Source organism: Sus scrofa, chromosome 7 (genome assembly GCF_000003025.6).
Source record: "Sus scrofa isolate TJ Tabasco breed Duroc chromosome 7, Sscrofa11.1, whole genome shotgun sequence".
Lineage (NCBI taxonomy): Eukaryota > Metazoa > Chordata > Mammalia > Artiodactyla > Suidae > Sus > Sus scrofa.
The window spans coordinates 61120312-61140953 of NC_010449.5; the positions used below are offsets into that span (position 1 = coordinate 61120312).

Below are 20642 nucleotides of genomic sequence, written 5' to 3' on the forward strand. Positions count from 1 at the left end.
TAAACCATCTTTTTCTTGGATGGTTTCATTATCCTCCTAACTGGTCTTCCTGTTTCTATTCTTGCCTTTCAGCAGTCTATTCTCTACCTAAAAGCTAGAGTTTTACAAATGGATTTTAGATTATTAAAATCCTTCAGTAGCTTCTTATTACAGTTGGACTAAAAAATCAAAACCCTTTAACAAGGCCTATATAGCCCTGTATGATCTAGCCTCTGTATATTTCTGCCTGCATCTTGTATCATTCATTTCCTTTATTCTCATCTACATTACACTTACCCTCTCTCTGATTCTTGGATATGCCTAACTTATTTCTAGCATGAACTTTGTGCAGTAGCTGTATATTCCACCTGGATTGCCATGCCCCCAGACTTTCCTGTGACTGGTTTCTTTTCATTTATGTTACATTTAAGTTGTTTGTTAGCAAGGGCCTTCCTTTTTTTTAATTTTTATTTTTTATTTGTCTTTTTGCCTTTTCTAGGGCCGCTCCCGCAGCATATGAAGATTCCCAGGCTAGGAGTCTGCTCAGAGCTATAGCCACCGGCCTACACCAGAGCCACAGCAATGCGGGATTTGAGCCGCGTCTGCAACCTACACCACAGCTCACGGCAACGCCAGATCCCAAGGGCCTGCCTTAAAAGTAGCCTTCCCAAATATATTCTTATGTTATGCTTTGTTATTTTTAATCTTTGTTATCACTATTGAAAAGCATCTTCTTTGCTTATGCATTTACATGTTTATTGTCTGTCTTTTCTAGAATATAAGGTCTGTAATAGCAGAGACCTTTATCTCTTGTTTACTATTTATCATCAGCACCTAGAATAATGACATTCAGTAAATATATTTTTATGGAATAAATGCTTTCTAGATCTGAGTGTAGAAGCAATTGAATCATTTGGAGAAGAAAGACAATAGGATTATCTTAATTTTGTTGATGTTTTCTATATATTTTAAGTTATATTCATTTTGGTGAACTTGTATGTGTAAAAGTATGAATTAAATATTGGCAACACCTAAAAATACATGACTTTTAAAGATCACTTTGACTATCATTTGAATGCATTCATGTTATAGAAAGAAATTAGTTTTATTGAAATTAGGATTATTGTACATTTGAACTGAACCATGAGCTGTTGTGTGTCTTTTCTTAAAACAGTCAAGTGGATTATCGAGCAAAACTCTGGGCTTGCAACTTTTGTTATCAAAGGAATCAGGTAAGAAAACCCCCATTGCTGATGTTGATGCTATAATACTGGTCAAACTATGCAGAAAAAGGCATATTTAAAAGTAAAGATTAATTAACTTTTATATGATGAAAATATTTTTTAAAAATTAAATGATCAGGAAATAATTATTTTCAGTTTAAAATTTCATTACTTGCAAATAATTTGTGAAAATTTTTGTTTTTTTTTTCTACCTATAGTTTCCACCTACTTATGCTGGTATATCTGAACTGAATCAACCTGCTGAACTTTTACCTCAGTTTTCTAGCATTGAATATGTAGTTCTGGTAAGAACATAAGAGAAAATCTTGAAGAAAATTTTAAATGTCTAGTAATCAACTTTATACCAAAATAATTGTCAAATCAAGTTGACTTAAAAGGTGTCATTCTTGATTCTCATATTGAATTGATGGAGCATTTCAAAAGTTAGAACTGTCAAGGTCAATTTGAGCAAGATAATTTCTCTTGTTACTTGAAGGGTGGTGTGATTTGCTATACGGAGTAGATCAGCAGAGTATCAATCTTGCTTTGTAGTTGGAAAGTCATTTCACAAATACTTGGTCAATATGATGGTGGAACCTGATGATATGTCCCCAAGTCAATGAAATTACTCTTGTATTGGTCCTTGTTAGGGAAATCATTTTTCTCCCTTTTCTGAACAGCTTTATATAGCTTTTTACATATTTAAGTATTAAGGTTGTATCTTTATGAATATTGTAGAAAGAACAGAATATGGTTCACTTGAGCTAATCAGTAAATTGTACACCCTGGCTAGGTGTTTCCAGTTCCCTTACAGTCTAATTCTGGGTTAGATAATTATTTTGTAAAAATCACCTTATTTTGTTTTAAGCTTTATAATTAGTATTTTCTTATTTTTAAAGAAGTGAATGCTTGTTATAAGAAATGAAACTTGGAGTTCCCATCGTGGCGGAGTGGTTAACGAATTCGACTAGGAACCATGAGGCTGCGGGTTCAGTCCCTGCCCTTGCTCAGTGGGTTAACGATCCGGCGTTGCCGTGAGCTGTGGTGTAGGTTGCAGACGCGGCTCGGATGCCACGTTGCTGTGGCTCTGGTGTAGGCCGGTGGCTACAGCTCCGATTCGACCCCTAGCCTGGGAACCTCCATATGCCGTGGGAGCGGCCCAAGAAATAGCAAAAAGACAAAAAAAAATTAAAAAAAAAAAAAAAAAAAAGAAATGAAACTTCATGCAGTTAAATAAAACTGAAAGTGAAAATCTCCTTGGAGTTCCCATTGTGTTTCAGTGGAAATGAACCTAACTAGTATCCATGAGAATATGGGTTCAGTCCCTGGCCTCACCAGTGTGTTAAGGATCCTGTGTTGCTGATGCAGCTCGGATTGGGCATTGCTGTGGTGTAGGTTGGCACAGCTACGATCTGACCCCTAGCCTGAGAACTTCTGTATGCCATAGCTTTGACCCTGAAAAGCAAAAGCAAAAACAAAAACAAAACTTGTCTATGTAACTATAAATGTTTTTATTAATTTTTTTTTTTTTTTTTTTTTTTTTTTTGCTTTTTAGTGGCACATCGTGGCATACGGAAGTTCCCAGGCTAGGGCTTGAATTGTAGCTGCAGCTGTCAGCCTACGCCAACTCTGGATCTGAGCTGAGAATGTCTCCTGTACCACAACTCATGGCAATGCTGGACTCTTAACCCACTGATCAAGGCCAGAGGTCAAACCCATATCCTTGTGGATACTAGTTGGGTTTGTAACCTGCTGAGCCACAACAGGAACTCCCTAAATAACGATTTGTGGGTTTTTTTTTTTTTTTTTTTTTTTTTTTGTAATTTTTGGCTGCCCTGCGGCATATGGAGCTTCTGGGCCAGGGATCAGATCAGAGCCACAGCTGCGGCAATGCCGGCTCCCTAACCTGCCCTGCTGGGCGGGGGATCCAACCCATGTCCCAACGGCTCCCAGGACACCACCAATCCAGTTGTGCCACAGCAGGACCTCACCTAAATAATGTTTTTAATTATTTATTTATTTATTTATTTAATTATTTAATTATTTAATCAGTCTATTGGTTATCCTTGTGTATTGTGCTGAATTGTTAATACTTTTAAAGCAACATTTTTTTTTCTTATTACACCATTTTTAAAAGCGTGGACCTCAGATGCCTTTGATATTCCTCTATGTGGTTGATACTTGCATGGAAGATGAAGATTTGCAAGCCCTGAAAGAATCTATGCAGATGTCATTAAGTCTTTTACCACCTACTGCTTTGGTCGGCCTAATTACTTTTGGTAGAATGGTGCAGGTTCATGAGCTTGGATGTGAGGGCATTTCAAAAAGCTATGTCTTCAGAGGAACAAAAGATCTGTCTGCCAAACAACTGCAGGTAAATAAGAGTGGTCATTTTAGCCCATCTGTGTGCATCACTCTATGTATGTCTATAAATGACTTCTAGATATGTTTTTTTTCTAGAAAATATTTTTACTGTAAATGACTAGTGTAATTATATCATAACAAAGCCTTTTAAAAATAGATTATCAGTTAGGATTAGGTTTGTTTACCTGTGATAGGAAAATGAAAATAATAGTAGTTTCAATGAGATAGAAATGATTTCTCTCTTAAGGCAAAGAGAGCCAACAAAAGTAGCCCAGGGCTGGGGTGATGGCTCCAGGTATCAGGGCCCACACTCTTTCTGTCTTGCTGCTCCACCATTCCTAGCACATCTCCTCATGGTACACTATGGCTGTCAAGTTCCAGACATCTTATTCTCATTCAGCCAGCAGAAAGGAGAGAAGAGCAGAAAAGATGTCCTCTCTCTTTAGGGAGGTTTCCTGAATGTTACATGTGACTTCTAACAAAGCCTTTAAATTTAGTGATGGCATCAGCTTTCTTTCATTTGCCTTAAATTGTTATTGTGCACATTGAAAACCCTTCACTTTTAAAGGTATCTTTAAAATTTAGAGTGAAACCGAGGGTATTTTACTAGAGATTTGAAGGGTGGATGGAAGGGTCGTGTTGAAGACTGAGAGAAGGCAACCACAGAATTTTAGCTCTTGTTTCTTTTCTCACTTAGGAACTAATCATTTTAATTATGTTTGGCAAGGGGAGATATTTTAAGACTTGAGAGTTTATAGGTGAACCATGAGTGTGTGTGTGTGTGTGTGTGTGTGTGTGTGTGTATACACATTTTGCCTTTTAGGGCCGAACCCGTGGCATATGGAAGTTCCCAGGCTAAGGGTCGAATCAGAGCTACAGCTGCCGGCTTTCATCATAGCCACAGAAACACAGGATCTGAGCTGCATCTGCCACCTACACCACAGCTCCCTGTAACACTGGATCCCTCACCTGCTAAGGAAGGCCAGGGATCGAACCCTCATCCTCATGGATGCTAGTTGGGTTTGTTAACTGCTGAGCCACGATGGGAACTCCTGTTTAGCCAATGATTTAACTCTCTTCTGTTTCCATAAGATTTAAATTTCCACATGGTCAGGCTAATATTTTTTTCACCACTAGATGCCTGGCCCATAGCTGGTACTTGACATGTTGTTGCTGAAAGGGATGAATGAGTACAGATTAAGATATAAAGACATTAGAGGTACACAGTAATTTATTTTGACTATTCATTAAAATAAAGTATTTCTGAGCTAGTATCCCTCTTTGCTCACATAGCACCTTGGACTATGTTCTCTTAATGATGATTATTTTATTGTGTTACTGTTTTTCTGACAGAGTCCCCAACTGGAAGTTTTGCTTTTTGAGGAAAGAGACTTTGTGTTGTTTATTTTTGTGTTCCTAATGCCTAGGGAAGTACCTTGCTATATGTTAAATAGTTGATACATCTTTGTAGGAGTAATTAAATGGGTATTACAGGAATAATCTCTTTACAGGAAATGCTGGGACTCTCTAAAGTACCAGTTACTCAAGCAACACGTGGTCCTCAGGTACAACAGCCACCTCCTTCCAATAGGTAATAAATATGGCAAAGAGAGTTTTTCAATTCATGCGGCTGGTTTAAGCATCCTACGCCTATGCCTTGAACGTAGGCATTCATTGATTCTATATTGTTAAATGTTCTTGGGAACATTTAATGTTCTTAGGTACTTTTCAAAGAGTTGAGGTAAAAGCACTTCACTGGAATGGTTAGTTTCTCATGATTACAGTTTCTCATGATTAAAGGAATTACTTTAATTTTGATATATTGCTAATTTTCTAAACTTTTGTGGTTGAGGGCAGCCAAGCAAAAATACGGCCCTAAAAGCTTTTCTTTTTGCTTTCTTAGCCTTATAGGTAGCTTTTTCTTTTTTAATTTTTTTTTTTTTTTTTTTTTGTCTTTTCTAGGGCCACTCCCGCCGCATATGGAGGTTCCCAGGCTAGGGGTCAAATCGGAGCTGTAGCCGCCGGCCTACACCAGAGTCACAGCAATGCCAGATCCGAGCCGCGTCTGCAACCTATACCACAGCTCACGGCAACGCTGGATCATCGACCCACTGAGCAAGGCCAGGGATTGAACCTGCAACCTCATGGTTCCTAGTCGGTTTGGTTAAGCATTGCGCCACGACGGGAACTCCATAGGTAGCTTTTTCCACTTAATTTACCAATTAGAGGTAGTATTACTAAAATTGAGTTAATGTGTCTTCTCATAATTAATTCAGTAGCCTTAAAAGTTACTAGATTGGTAAATGAAAGATGCAGTCCTGAAGTAATGCTTGGTTTGGGTGTTTCATTTATCATAGTTATACTCACAGCATGGTTCCTCATCAGTTGACAGCATTACCTGGAAAATTACTTGAATTGCAACTTCTTGGTCACCACCCCTGACCTGCTGAAACAAAGCTCTGGAACCAGCAGCCTGTGTGAAAACAAGCTCAACTGCTGATTCTGATATATACAAAAGTTTGAGAACTGTTGGTCTGCCATGTATCCAAGTTATTTCTCTCTATTTTTAAGAACGTGGGTAACTTATTTCTTAAACCTTCATCCACTTATAAATGACTTTTTATTTAATTTTGCTTTGCAGGTTCTTGCAGCCAGTACAGAAAATAGACATGAATCTTACAGATCTTCTGGGAGAACTGCAGCGAGACCCGTGGCCTGTACCACAGGGAAAGAGACCCTTGCGTTCCTCTGGGGTGGCACTTTCCATAGCTGTAGGACTACTCGAGGTAGTGACAATAGCTTTATTTTGGAATATAAATGTGTATGTGTGTATATGGAATGATATGCACAAGATAATGTTGAGTGGAAAAATCAGGTCATAGGACAAATATGTGATTTATTTAAAGTATGATCTGTGGTATGTCTTTTTGTGTACAGAGAGACTTCTGGAAGGATATTTACCCAAATGTTAACAGTGGTGGAATAAGGAGAATTTTACTTTTAAATAGAATTTGAAAATTTTATACTTAGACATATCTTAGCTTTATAACTAGAAAAAAGTTGTTTAAAATATGTTTTTTAAAATTTAAAATGTTGTGGGTGCGGCCCTGGAAAAGACAGAAAGACAAACAAACAAACAAAAATTTTTAAATGTTGTTAAATTAATAGAGAAGTTGCAAAGGACTTTTTTTCCTATTTCATATTAAGTTTCTGACATGATGTTCTCAACTCTTTGAATACTTTAGTTGTATTTCCTATAAACCAGGATAGTCTCACATAACCCCGCTACAACTTTTAAAATCAGATTTGAGGAGTTCCCTTCATGGCTCAGTGGTTAACGAACCTGACTAGGATCCATGAGGATGCGGGTTCGATCCCTGGCCTCATTCAGTGGGTCAGGGATCTGGTGTTGCTGTGAGGTGTGGTGTAGGTCACAGAGGCAGCTTGAGTCCTGTGTTGCCTGTGGCTGTGATGTAGGCCAGCAGCTGTAGCTCTGATTCACCCCTAGCCCAGGAATTTCCATATGCTGCAGGTGCCCCCCCACCCCCAAAATCAGATTCGAAGTATATAATACATACACTGATATATTATACAATAAATGACACTGAGGTATTACTACCATCTAACTCTCAGATATCATTTAAGTTTTGCTGATTATTTCAATAATTTATTTTACTAAAAAGATTTAATTCAGAGGCATGCATGTAGTGGTTGTGTATATTTAGTCTCTTTCAGTCTGGTACTGCTGAAGTATAGTCAGCCTTTCCTTAACTTCCATGACCTTTGTACTTTGGAAGAATCAGGCCGCTATATAGAATGTCTCTCAAGTTAGCTTTGTCTTGACTTAACCTCATCATTAGATTGAGGTCTTGCATCATTGGCAGGAATATCACAGAAGTATTGCTGTGTTCTTATTGTATCCTATCAGGTGGCATATGAGTTGCATTTGCCCTATTATTGATGATAAATCTCCTTGATCATTCATTAAGCTGTGTCTGCCAGGTGTCTCCACTGTAAAATTAGTTTTATTCCTTTTGTAATAAATATTAGATGATGAGGCATATATCCCTTTTTTTTTTTTTTTTGGTTTTTTAGGGCCACACCCATGGCATATGGAGGTTCCCAGGCTAGGGGTCAAATCAGAGCTGTAGCTGCTGGCCTTTGCCACAGCACAGCAATGCTAGATCCAAGCTACGTCTGTGACCTATACCACAGCTCAGGAAATGCTGGGTCCTTAACTCACTGAACGAGCCAAGGATTGAATCTGTGTCCTCATGGATACCAGTTGGGTTTGTTTCTGCTGCATCACAACGGGAACTCCCAAATAACCCTTTCTTCATCAGACTTTATTTATTAATAGCACTGTGGACTTGTGGTTTCCTGTTTTATACAGTAAATTATGATCTGTTACTGTCATAATTTATTCTTTTAACTTTTTACTTTGACATAATTCCAAACATATAAGAAAGTTACAAGAATGGTTCAAAGAATTCCTTTGTGCCTTTCATCCATATTCCTCAAGTGTTAACATTTTATTGCATTTGCTTTATCCTCCTCTCTTTGGATATTTATGTAGTTAGCATTCTCTCTATATAAATATAGATATATATGCATATCTGTGTATCGCATACACATTTTAAAAAACATTTGAAAGTCAGTTGCAAACATGATGTCCTTTTATATCTAAGTACTTTAATGTGCAATTTCTTTCTTTCTATTTAATTTACAATGTTCTGTCGGTTCTGTTGTAAAGCAAAGTGACCTAGTTATACATTTATATACATTCTTTTTTTACGTCATCCTCCAACAATTCCATCACAAGTGATTAGATATAGTTCCCCATGTTATACAGCATGATCCTGTTGCTTATCCACTCCATATGCAATAGTTTGCATCTACTAACCCCAAACTCCCAGTCCATCCCACTCCCACCCCCTCTCGCTCTCCCTTGGCAACCACAAGTCTCTTCTCCAAGTTTATGAGTTTGTTTCTGTTCTATAGAGAGGTTCATTTGTGGTATATATTAGATTCCAGATATAAGTGATATCATTTGGTATTTGTCTTTCTCTTTTTGACCTACTTCACTCAGTATGAGAGTCTCTGGTTCCATCCATGTTTCTGCAGATGGCATTATTTTGTTCTTTTTGTGGCTGAGTAGTATTCCATTGTGTATAGATACCACATCTTAATCGATTTACTGTTGGTGGATATTTAGGTTGTTTCCCCATGTCTTGGCTATTGTGAATAGTGCTGCTATGAACATAGGGGTGCAGTTATATTTTTGAATGAAAGTTTTATCTGGTTATATGCTCACCATATGATTGCTGGATCATATGGTGGTTCTATATTTAGTTTTCTGAGGTACCTCCATACTGTTTTCCATAGTAGTCGTACCAGTTTACATTCCCACCAAGAGTGTAGGAGGGTTCCCTTTTCTCCACACTATCTCCAGCATTTGTTATTTGTAGACTAACTAATGATGGCTGTTCTGAGTGGTGTGAAGTGGTACCTCATTATAGTTTTGATATGCATTTCTCTAATAATTCTTTCTTCTTTTTTCCTTTGTCTGCACCTGTGATATGTGGAAGTTCTGCCAGGGATTGAACCTGAGCCACAGCAGTGATGTGAGCCACAGGAGTGACAATGCTGGATCCTTAACATGCTGAGCCACCAGGGAGCTCTCAATGTGCATTTCTTAATTACATAAAAACATTCCTTTGTGTAACTGCAGTTCAGTTAACAAAATCATGAAGTTAACATTGGTGTAACACTATTTTCTAATTTTTAAATTTTATTCAGATTTTACCAGTTATCCTAATAATACTCTTTATTGCATTCAGTTGTCATGTCTCTTTAGTGTCCTTTAATCTGGAAGAGTTCCTCAGTTTTTCTTTGTGTTTCAGGACATTAATACATTTTAAGACTATAAGCTAGTTATTTTGTAGAATGATTCTCAATTTGGGTTTACCTCATCTTTCCTCAGGAGTAGATTGAGTTTATACATTTTGGCAGGAATATTATAAAAACTGATTTGTGTTCTGCTTAGTGCAACATATCAGGAAGCCCATGATGTTGACTTGTTTTTATTACTGCTGATGTTACTTAGTTTTGATGATATCGTTAAGGGGGTTTCTACCAGGTTTCATCACTGTTAAATTACATTTTTGCCATTGTAATTTTTTTTCTTTTGTCTTTTTAGGGCCATACCTGTGGCATGTGAAAGTTCCCAGGCTAGGGGTCCAATCGGAGCTACAGCTGCTGGCATACACCACAGCAACATCAACACAGGATACAAGCCACGTCTGCAACCTAGACCACAGCCTATGGCAACGCTGGATCCTTAACCCACTGAGCGAGGCCAGATATTGAACCTGCCTCCTCATGGATACTGGTTCGGTTCACTACTGCTGAGCCATGACAGGAACTCCACCCATTGTAATTTTAAGCATCTTATGGGGAGATACTTTGTGTACTCATCAAACTTCTACTCAATAGTTTTAGCATCCATGCATGATTTTTGCCTGATCAATTATTGTTGTTATGGGTGCTAAGTAGTGACTTTCTAATTCCATCATTTCTTCTACATGTGTTAGTTGGCTTTCTACTTGACAAAGAACTTTCCATTCTTCCCCATTTATGTATTTTATTTATATCAGTGTGGATTCTTTTCATCCAGTGGATTATATCCTTTTGCTATTATTATTTATTTTGATACTCAGACTGTCCCATATTTGTCCCAGTGGGAACCCCTTCAGCCTGACTCCTGGGTCCTTTTTATATATGCCCATCATTGAACATCTCCTCGCTTTCTATTACAATAAGATGTTCAAGGCTCATCTTACATGTTTCCTGCCCTGGACCTGAAATAAGCCATTTAGAGCCTTGGTTCTTTTTAGCCTTGGCTCCACCAGGCAGATCTAGATGCTTCATGTGTTCACTGCTACTGGAATGTCATTGCTTATAGGTCCTAGTGGATGGAACTAAGAAATAGGTGCATGAGCATATGTATGTGTATGTATGGTTTATAAATGTATGTATACACACATACTCATATAATTAAATATGTATGTGTGCATATGTACACATATATCTATGCATCCCTGCATACATCTATGTCTGTCTCTATTAAAACCACAAAACACTATGCATATTAAAAACCAAGAGCTTGGAGTTCTTGTGTGGCACAAGGGTTAAGAACCTGGTATAGTCACTGCTGTGGTTTGCATTGCAGCTGTGGAGCAGGTTCAGTCCCTGCATGCTGCAGGTGTGGCCAAAACAAACAAACAAACAACCAAAAAAACCCCCAAAAACAAACTGAAGAGTTCTTTCATATATTTCTAATTTCAGATCAGTATCAAAGGGCTTATTCTATTCTTTCCACTCTCTATATTTGTAACTCCTTTCTCCGACTAGGAGAAGCTGGCTCCTGGAGTTCCCATCTTGGCTTAGTGTTTAACAAACCCCGACTAGTGTCCATGAGGACGCAGGTTTGATCCCTGGCCTTACTCAGTGGGTGAAGGATCTGGAGTTGCCGTGAGCTGTAGTGTAGGTTGCAGTCATAGCTCAGATCTGGCATTGTTGTGGCTGTGGGGTAGGCCGGCAGCTACAGCTCTGATTTGACCCTTAACCTGGGGACTTCCATATGCTGCAGGTGTGGCCCTAAAAACCAAAAAAAAAAAAAAAAAAAGAAGCTGTCTCCCATTATTCAAAAATATATTTACTTACTCATTCAGTTCTAGAATATAGATAGAATAGTTTTAGAATTTCTAGCTCAGACCTCTATGAAAAAGAAGCCTAGGAGACAGAGTTAAATATTTAGCATTCTGAGGATATATAGGACAAAATATGGAAAGTGAATTAGTTATCCACACCCTCCTCCCTCTTGGTGTGGTTATGTTATTCATTTGCTGTATGTTCTGTGCATTTCTTTATTAAACATCCCATTCTTGTTTTGCATGTGTTTATATGTGTAGTGAAACATTAACATCATCCCAAATCAGAGTTGTACAAAATGATATACTTAGAGTAGTGTCATTCCCACTCAGTCTCTTTGTTGGGTGAAATTTGTCTCCAGTAATTTCTTAAGACTTGTGGTTACAGAATTTCCTAAAGCTGTGGAATATTTAAACTTTTTCTATGGCCTTTTTTTATATTTGAGGAACAGCTTGGTTGGCTATAAAAAGTCTTGGTTCTCATTTTCTTTCATGTAGTTTTTTGAAAATGATGCTCCCTTGTTTCTTGCTTTGATGTTGTTTTTGAGAAGAGTCATGCCAATCTAATTCTCTTGCCCATGTAAATTGTGTGATCATTTTGCTTAGAAGTCTTGATAATATTATGATAATATAATCTTATCATATTAGTAGTATGTCTTATGGGTTAATTTTCTCTAGTGCCTGGTGATCCTTTTCTGTATGTATATTCAAATCTTTTATTTTTATAGAATTTTCTTGCACTATGGTGTTTTTTTCCCTGCTTTTTAGGGCTGCACCTGCAGCACATGGAAGTGCCCAAGCTAGTGGTTGAATTGGAGCTGCAGTTGCTGGCCTATGCCACAGCCACAGCAACACGGGGTCTGAGTTGCATCTCTGACCTATGCCACAGCTCACGGCAATGCCAGATCCTTAACCCACTAAGGGAACTCAGGGATACTAGTTGGGTTTGTAATCTGCTGAGCCACAGTGGGAACTGTGCAATTATAGTTTTAAGTATTTTCAATCATTGTTTGGTTTATCTTCTGAAAGAACTTCAATTATACATATATTGGATCTTTGCTTGTTTCCCATTTCAGCCACTTTTATCTTGTATACTTACTTCATTTTCATGCCCTTGGTTGTTTTCTTGCTTTTATTCAATGCCCCTTAATAAGTTTTCTTTTGAATCTGGCAGTTTTCTTCTGGCTGCTGGTTTCCTTTGTTCTTCCATGTACTTTGCCCCAAACTGCCCTTACTCTGTGTGAAGACTTGCATGAGAGATAGCTCACTGGGGCTTAGTGTTTATTTTTTTACTTATAAGTAATTTGAAGGTTGAGTGTTTTTTATGTTCTGGTTATGAAGGTGTGTGTTTTGTATAGTTTTATTTGTTCTTGTACTTTACTGATGTTTTGGCTTTACATGACTGCTGTTACTTCACATACCCACAATGAAAAGTATTTTTTTTTTTTTTTTTGCCTTTTGTCTTTTGAGGGCCACATCTGTGGCATATGGAGATTCCCAGGCTAGGGGTCGAATTGGATTTGTAGCCACTGGCCTATGCCACAGCCACAGCAACACCAGATCTGAGCCACGTCTGCCACTTACACCACATCTCATGGCAATGCTGGATCCTTAACCCACTAAGTGAGGCTAGGGATTGAACCTGCGTCGTCTTAGATGCTAGTCAGATTTGTTACCCAATGAGCCATGACGGGAACTCTGAAAAGAGTATTTTTATTTGTTTATTAATGTAGTCTAAGAAAGGTACAGAAGTAATAAGTATTCCTGATGAAAACATTCAAACAATATGCAAGGATGTATGAAAACAAAAAGTAAAAGGCAGTATTCCTTGCTCTTGCCCAGATTTGTTAATTACATGACCTTTTTTTTTTTTTTTTTTTTGGTCAGCAGGTGGAAGTTCCCAGGCCAGGGATCAAACCTGCGCCACAGCAGCAACCTGAGCCACAGCAGTGACAGTGCTAGATCCTTAACCTGCAGTGACATTAGGGAATTCCAATCACAAAATTGTTAAAATTATCGAAGTTTGTATCATTTGCATTTTGAAGCTATAATGTAGTTTGAAAATGCACTCTGTTTTTGTCCAATAACTGCTTTATAGAAATGACAAATAATAGTATTTTGTTCATGATATATAAATATTATTATTTGTGGAACAAATAGAAAAGGAGATATAATCCTTTGTCACTGCAGTTTTGAAGCTTAAGAGGGAATCTTTCATGTGTCAAAGTCTTATGAATCCTTCACATTTTTTTCTGGAGCTTTATTTCTTTTGAATTGTCCTCATTTTGGTTTTTTAGTTTTTATAAATTTTCTGAGTTTTTGCATATCTACCATTAAAAAAAAATTTTTCCCTCTCACTTCATTTGTACTTCAGGTGGTTGTAGAATTGTAGGTTCAAAATAATCTTCAATAGGATCTTTGAGTCATTCCTCACTAGTATTCTAACAGATGGTTTATTGATGATAATTTTTTGTTGTTGTTGTTTTTTAGGGCTGCACCCGCAGCATATGGAGGTTTCCAGGTTAGGGGTCAAATATGAGCTGCAGCTGCTGGCCTATGCTGCAGCCACAGCAATGCCATGTCTGCAACCTGCACTGCAGCTCACGGCAACACTGGATCATTAACCCACTGAGTGGGGCCAAGGATTGAACCTGAATCCTCATGGATACTAATCTTGTTTGTTACTGCTGAGCTGCAGCAGGAACTCCCAATGATCATTTGATACAGTCTCAGTCCTTTTTAGGAAACTTATTTTTCCCACTGAATGTTTTTATTTTTTAATTTTTAAAATTATAGTTGATTTATAATGTTGTGCCAGTTTTTGCTGTATAGCCAAGAGACCCAGAATATATATATATGTATGTATATATATACACACACATTCTTTTTCTCATATTATCTTTCATCAAGTTCCATCATAAATGATTGGATATAGTTCCCTGTGCTGTACAGCAGGACCTCATTGCAATAGTTTGCATTTAATAATCCCAGACTCCACGTCCATCCCACTCCTTCCCTCTTGGCAACCAAAGTCTGTCCTTTATGTCCTGAGTTTGTTTCTATGAGTTTGTCTCTATGTTCTCTGTGTCCATGAGTTTGTTTCTGGTCTGTAGGTAGGTTCATTTGTGCCATGTATTAGATTCCACAAATAAATGATATCATATGGTATTTGTCTTTCTCTTTCTGACTTACTTCACTTAGTATAAGAATCTCTATTTCCATCCATGTTGCTGCAAGTGGCATTATTTTGTTCTTTTTTATGGCTGAGTAGTATTCATTTGTGCATATGTATCACATCTTTTTTTTTTTTATTATGGTTGATTTACAATGTTTCTTCAAGTTCTGTTTTGCAGCAAATTGACCCAATCACACATATTTCCCTGTGCTGTACAGTAGGGCCCCATTGCCCATCCATTCCAAATATAGCAGTTTGCATCCCCCAAACCACCAAAATGCCCATCCATCCCACTCCCTCTCCCTTTCCCCTTGGGAACCCTAAATCTGCTCTCCTTGGCCATGATCTGTGTCTGTTTTTTTTTACGTAGGATCATCTGTTCCATATTTTAGATTCCACAAATAAGTGATATCATATGGTATTTATCTTTTTCTTTCTGGCTTACTTCGCTTAGTATGAGAATCTTTAGTTTCATTCATGTTGCTGCAAATGGCATTAATTTGTCTTTTTTATGGTTGAGTAATAGTCCATTATATATATGTACCACATCTTCTTAATCTATTCATCTGCAGTGGCCATTTAGGTTGTTTCTGTGTCTTGGCTATTGTGAATAGAGTTGCAGTGAACATAGGGGTGGCATGTATCTTTTTGAATGAAAATTTTTTTTCTAGATATATGCCCAGGAGTAGGATTTCTGGATCATATGGTAGTTCTATACTTTAAAAAGTTTTCTGAGGTTACTCTATTCTGTTTTCCATAGTGGTTTAACCAATTTACATTCCCACCAAAACCCCACCTTTTCTCTATATCTTCTCCAGCATTTGTTATTTGTAGACTAATTAATGACAGCCATTCAGACTTGTGTGAGGTGGTACCTCAGTAGTTTTGATTTGCATTCTCTAATAATTGGTGATGTTGAGCATTTTTCATGTGCCTGTTGGCCACCTGTATGTCTTCTTTGGAGAAATGTCTGTTCAGGTCTTCTGCCCATTTTTCATTTGGGTTGTTTGCTTTTTTGCTGTTGAGTTGTATGAGTTGTTTGTATATTTTGGAGATTAAGCCCCTGTCACTTACATTGTTTGCAACTATTTTTTTTCTCCCATTCTCTAGGTTGTCTTTTTTTTTTTTTTTTTTTTTAATGGTTTCCTTTGCTGTGCAAATGCTTGTCAGTTTGATTAGGTCCTTTTTTTTTTGTTTTGTTTTTATTTCTAATGCTTTGGGAGACTGATCTAAGAAAATATTTGTACAGTTGATGTCAGAGAGTTTTTTGCCTATTTTCTCTTCTAGGAGTTTGATGATGTCTTGTGTTATGTTTAAGTCTTTAAGCCATTTTGAGTTTATTTTGATGCAGGGTGTGAGGGTGTGTTCTAGTTTCATTGATTTGCATTCAGCTGTCCAGTTTTCCCAGCACCACTTGCTGAAGAGGTTGTCCTTTTCCCATTTTACATTCTTGCCTCCTTTGTCAAAGATTAGTTGACTGTAGGTGTCTAGGTTTATTTCTGGGTTCACTCTTCTGTTCCATTCTGTTCCATTATGTCTGTTTTTGTACTAGTACCACACTGTGTTGATTTCTGTAGTTTTATAATACTGTGCTTTTTGTGTTTTTTTTTTTTTGATGCTGAATATAGAGCTTTTAAAATATTCCCTTGGGAAGATCAGGCTTACTTTTGGTATCTGGGATTTTTAAAAATATTCTTTTGTCATTCCCTTAAAGTCTGTTATTTGGATTCCTCAGAATTTCTAGACTACTCTTATTTATTTTTTAAACAATATATTTGTTTCTTTCACTGGCATCTTGGTAAGAAGGGGAGGTAGATTGGAGTACTCAGTCCATCGACTTGAACTAGAAATATACATTGTGCATGTGTTTGTTTTCCTTTTTTGACTGCACCTGCTGCATATGTAAGTTCCCAGGCCAGAAATCAAATCCGAGCTGCATCTGTGACCTATGCTGCAACTGTGGCCATGCTGGATTCTTAACCCTTTGCACCAGGCCAGGGATCGAACTGGCAATGCCACAGAGACAAGCTGGATCATTAACTCACTGTGCCACAGCAGGAACTCCCTGTGCATGTTTGAAGTGTAGGAAACAAAATAACAACAGCAAAATAGAAGAAAATGCCTTCTTTTCTTCTTTCTCTCTCCTCGGTGTCTAGTACTGGTTAAGCAAGAGGACCATCCTTGTTTATAGGGATCAAGTTTATAGATTATTTTAAAATTAGGAAGGTATTGCTATAAGAATAGGATTTCAGAAGAAAGATATTTAAGCATCTTGTTTTTAAATTTTGTTTTAAACATTTGATTATTTTATTTCTTGGAAAATGTATGCTTTCTAGTTGCTAGGAAGAATATATCAAAATTCATTCTAAGAAATGTATATCTAGGGAGTTCCCGTCGTGGCTCAATGGTAATGAACCCACCTAGGATCCATGAGGGTGGGGGTTCGATCCCTGTCCTCATGCTGTGGGTTAAGGATCTGGCGTTGCTGAGAGCTGTGGTATAGGTTGCAGATGCAGCTTGGATCCCTTGTTGCTATGGCTGTGGCATAGGCCAGCAGCTCTAGCTCTGATACGACCGATATGATATGAAACCTGGGAGCTTCATATGTGGTGGGTGTGGCCCTAAAAACCAAAAAAAAAAAAAAGAAGAAGAAAGCAAAGAAATGTATATCCATATGTTTTCCTTTAAACTCCTCTGATGAGTTACTTTTTTTCTGATAGTGCACTTTTCCCAACACTGGTGCTCGTATCATGATGTTCATTGGTGGTCCAGCCACTCAGGGTCCTGGAATGGTGGTTGGAGATGAACTGAAGACACCTATAAGATCATGGCATGACATTGAAAAAGACAATGCCAAATATGTTAAAAAGGGAACTAAGGTAAGTTTTGTTTTTAAGTCTTCTTGCTTAATTAGAGAAATTCCTTTAGTGGAAAGGAAGAGTACAAATACTTTATGATAAAATGATCCTTCAACTGCTATGTAGGATTAGAGAAAAGATCTTTTTTTTTTTTTTTTCTTGATAATTTGTTGTAACTTCTCTGGTTTTAAATATTTAAAAACTTAACAGTGGGCACCAATAGATATTTCTTTAAAAACTCCTCCAGAGAGAAATGTGCCTTTTCTATATTGAAAGAATGTCTTGGGTATTCCTGTTGTGGTGCAGTGGAAATGAATCTGACTGCTATCCATGAGGATCCATGGCTTCGCTCAGTGGGTTAAGGATCTGGCATTGCCATGAGCTATGTTATAGGTTGCAGATGCAGTTCAGATCCTGCTTTGCTGTGGATGTGGTGTAGGCTGGCAGCTGTAGCTCTGATTTGACCCCTAGCCTGGGAACTTCTGTATGCCACGGGTGTGGTCCTAAAAAGCGGAAAAAAAAAAAACAACAACAAAAACAAAAAGCAAAAGTATGTCTTTCCCATCAGCAAGAATTTCCTGAATTTTTCAATTTTCCGTTTCCGAGAGCCTGTCCTTTACATGTATATATTGTTCATAGTTTGAATAGTCCATCATTTTCTCATGAGTTGTTTTTTGTTCATGTAACTTCAGTTTCGTCTGTATTTGTGTCAGTACATTTTCACTACAGTTGATTCTTGACTACTTTTTTTTTTTTTTTTTTTTGTCTTTTCTAGGGCTGCTCCCGCGGCATATGGAGGTTCCCAGGCTAGGGGTCCAGTCGGAGCTGTTTATTATATTTTTAAGGTATAATTAATAGCAGATAATAATTGTAATAATTTTTGTCACTATTAACAGATGCTTTTTTCCTGCCACCTAATTTCCTTTTTGAACTTGAAAGTTTTCTTAGAGCTTCAAAAAAATTTTATATTTGTTTATCTTAATGCTCTTGTTATTGTCTCTGCATTTTTTTTTTTCTTTTTTGACTTTTTGGGCTGCACCTTTGGCATGCGGAAGTTCCCAAGCTAGGGGTCATATTGGAGCTGTAGCTGCTGGCCTACACCACAGCCACAGCAACACAGGATCCAAACTGTGTCTGGGACCTAAACCACAGCTCATGGCAATGCTGGATCCTTAATCCACTGAGTGAGGAGGCTAGGGATCAAACCCGCATCCTCATGGATACTTGTAGGGTTTGTTACTACTGAGCCACAATGGGAATCCCAAGTCTCTTTATTTTTGATGTTACTTGGGTATGGATTTAGCTATGAAAAAGAGTTCTTTTGTTGTTCCTCTACCATGTTTATATATGAAGAGAAAGATGTTTATTATGCCTTTTTCCAAGGCTAGCTTAATTTAGGAATTTATTTAGAAAGAATGTCTTTATAGAAAACAATATGAAAGTGTTAGGCTTATTAGAACCTATTGCATAATTTTATAAGACATAAAAATTAAATTAGAACAAGTCACATTTAAATTGTTATGGATTATTCTTTTAGTATTTCTTGGATCATTTTGATCTATAAATGGCAAAAGATTTATAGGATGATTAAGTGTACGTGTTACTTTGATTTAATTTTGAAAAATTTGTTGTAGCATTTTGAAGCATTGGCTAATCGAGCTGCTACGACTGGTCATGTTATTGATATCTATGCATGTGCATTAGATCAGACAGGTCTCCTGGAGATGAAATGCTGTCCTAACCTTACTGGGTATGTATTTAAATTTTTACGAGGTTTGCAATTTAGACTAATAATGACAGTTTATAAATGTAAACCAATAATGACAGTTTTGGGGGAAAAAAGTCATCATTGTGCCACTCCAGGACAACAGCTGTTAACAGTTTTTTTTTTTTTTTTTTTTCTTTTTCTTTTTTTGGCCATGCTCATTGGCTTGCAGAAGTTCCTGGGCCAGGGATCAAACTCAAGCCACAGCAGTGACAATGATGAATCCTTAATCACTAAGGCACCAGGGAATTTCATTTTAGTAGCTTTTTTTGAGATATAATTCACATACCATAAAATTTAGCTATTTAAAGCTTATAATTTAATGTTTTTAGTATATTCTAACCATCATGCCATAATTTAATTTTGGAACATCTCCGTTATCCCAGCAAGAAACTCTGTATTCATTGGTAGTCTCTTCCTATTCCTCCTTCCTCCCTCCCCTTTTAGCCTAGACAACCACTAACCTACGTTCTGTCTCTGTAGGTTTGTGGACTGATCATAGGGGGACCATTTTGTCTTTAACCATGCAGTATGGTGTTAGCTGTGGATTTTTGTAGATGCCTTTATCAGGTTGAATAAGTTCTTCATAACTTGTTAGATTTTACTTTGAGTGAGATGGGATGTCATTGGAGAGTTTGGGGAGAGGAGTGACATGATCTGACTTAATGTTTTAAAAGGATCATTTGACTTCATTTGTCTTCAGTGGTGGCATCACAGGTGGGTGAGAAGTGGTTGGATTTTGGATATATTTAAAGGTAGAGGATTTGCTGATATGTTGCATCTGGTGTTTGAGAAAACCAAAGTAGTCTGCTGGAAGGATTGAGTTGCCCTTTATTGAAATGGGTAAGACTGGGAGGAAGAATATTTGGGGAGAAGATGAGGAGTTCAGTTCTGAACATGTTTGATTTAAGATGCCAGTAGATGTTTAGTCCATGAGGAGAGGTTGAGTAGGCAGTTGAATATTAGAACCTAGAATGCAGAAGATAGGTCTGGATTTATATCTGGAGATATAAATGTGGGAGTTGTCAGAATATTGATTTTTTTTAAAAGCAATAAAATGAGAAGTTCCCTCTGTGGTACAGTGGGTTAAGAATCCGACTGCAGATAATAAGCACATACTACAGTACTACATAATATACAGCTAATTGAATCCAAGGTTGTGGAGCAGTGGTTACAGGGGGCTGACTGTAGTTCTACACAGGTTTTCGACTGCGCCTAAGGGTCAGTGCCCCAAACCCCTCATTGTTCAAAGGTCAACTGTAAAGAGGAAAGAAAATTTAACAACATACAATCTATAATAGCATCAGAGATAACATAAATTAGGACTTTACAGTATCAAAAATAAAATTTACCATTGATTAATTATGCCATATCAGTTTTGTTCTTTTGTCTAATTTTTGATCGTTTTATTGTTTAAAAACTACTTAAAATATTTTAAAAATGTGAGCAAATACATATAGATGTTTGTATGCATGTGAGTTTATAGGTTATTTATTCCATCTTTAATTTAAACAGTAGAAAAGACTGTTTTACATACTTTCCCCTACTATGCATTTTTTACTTACA

At 37.3% G+C, this 20642-nt stretch overlaps 1 protein-coding gene across 1 annotated transcript in view; it reads left to right on the top strand.

The window, feature by feature from the left end:
* SEC23A (Sec23 homolog A, coat complex II component) overlaps nucleotides 1-20642 on the top strand; it is a 70459-nt gene that overhangs the window by 6552 nt on the left and 43265 nt on the right. The window contains exons 3-9 of the mRNA XM_005666190.3: nucleotides 1154-1211; nucleotides 1421-1507; nucleotides 3340-3576; nucleotides 5078-5157; nucleotides 6208-6352; nucleotides 17174-17332; nucleotides 18946-19061. Coding sequence (XP_005666247.1) covers nucleotides 1154-1211; nucleotides 1421-1507; nucleotides 3340-3576; nucleotides 5078-5157; nucleotides 6208-6352; nucleotides 17174-17332; nucleotides 18946-19061 — 882 coding nt within the window. The remainder of the gene's footprint in view (nucleotides 1-1153; nucleotides 1212-1420; nucleotides 1508-3339; nucleotides 3577-5077; nucleotides 5158-6207; nucleotides 6353-17173; nucleotides 17333-18945; nucleotides 19062-20642) is intronic.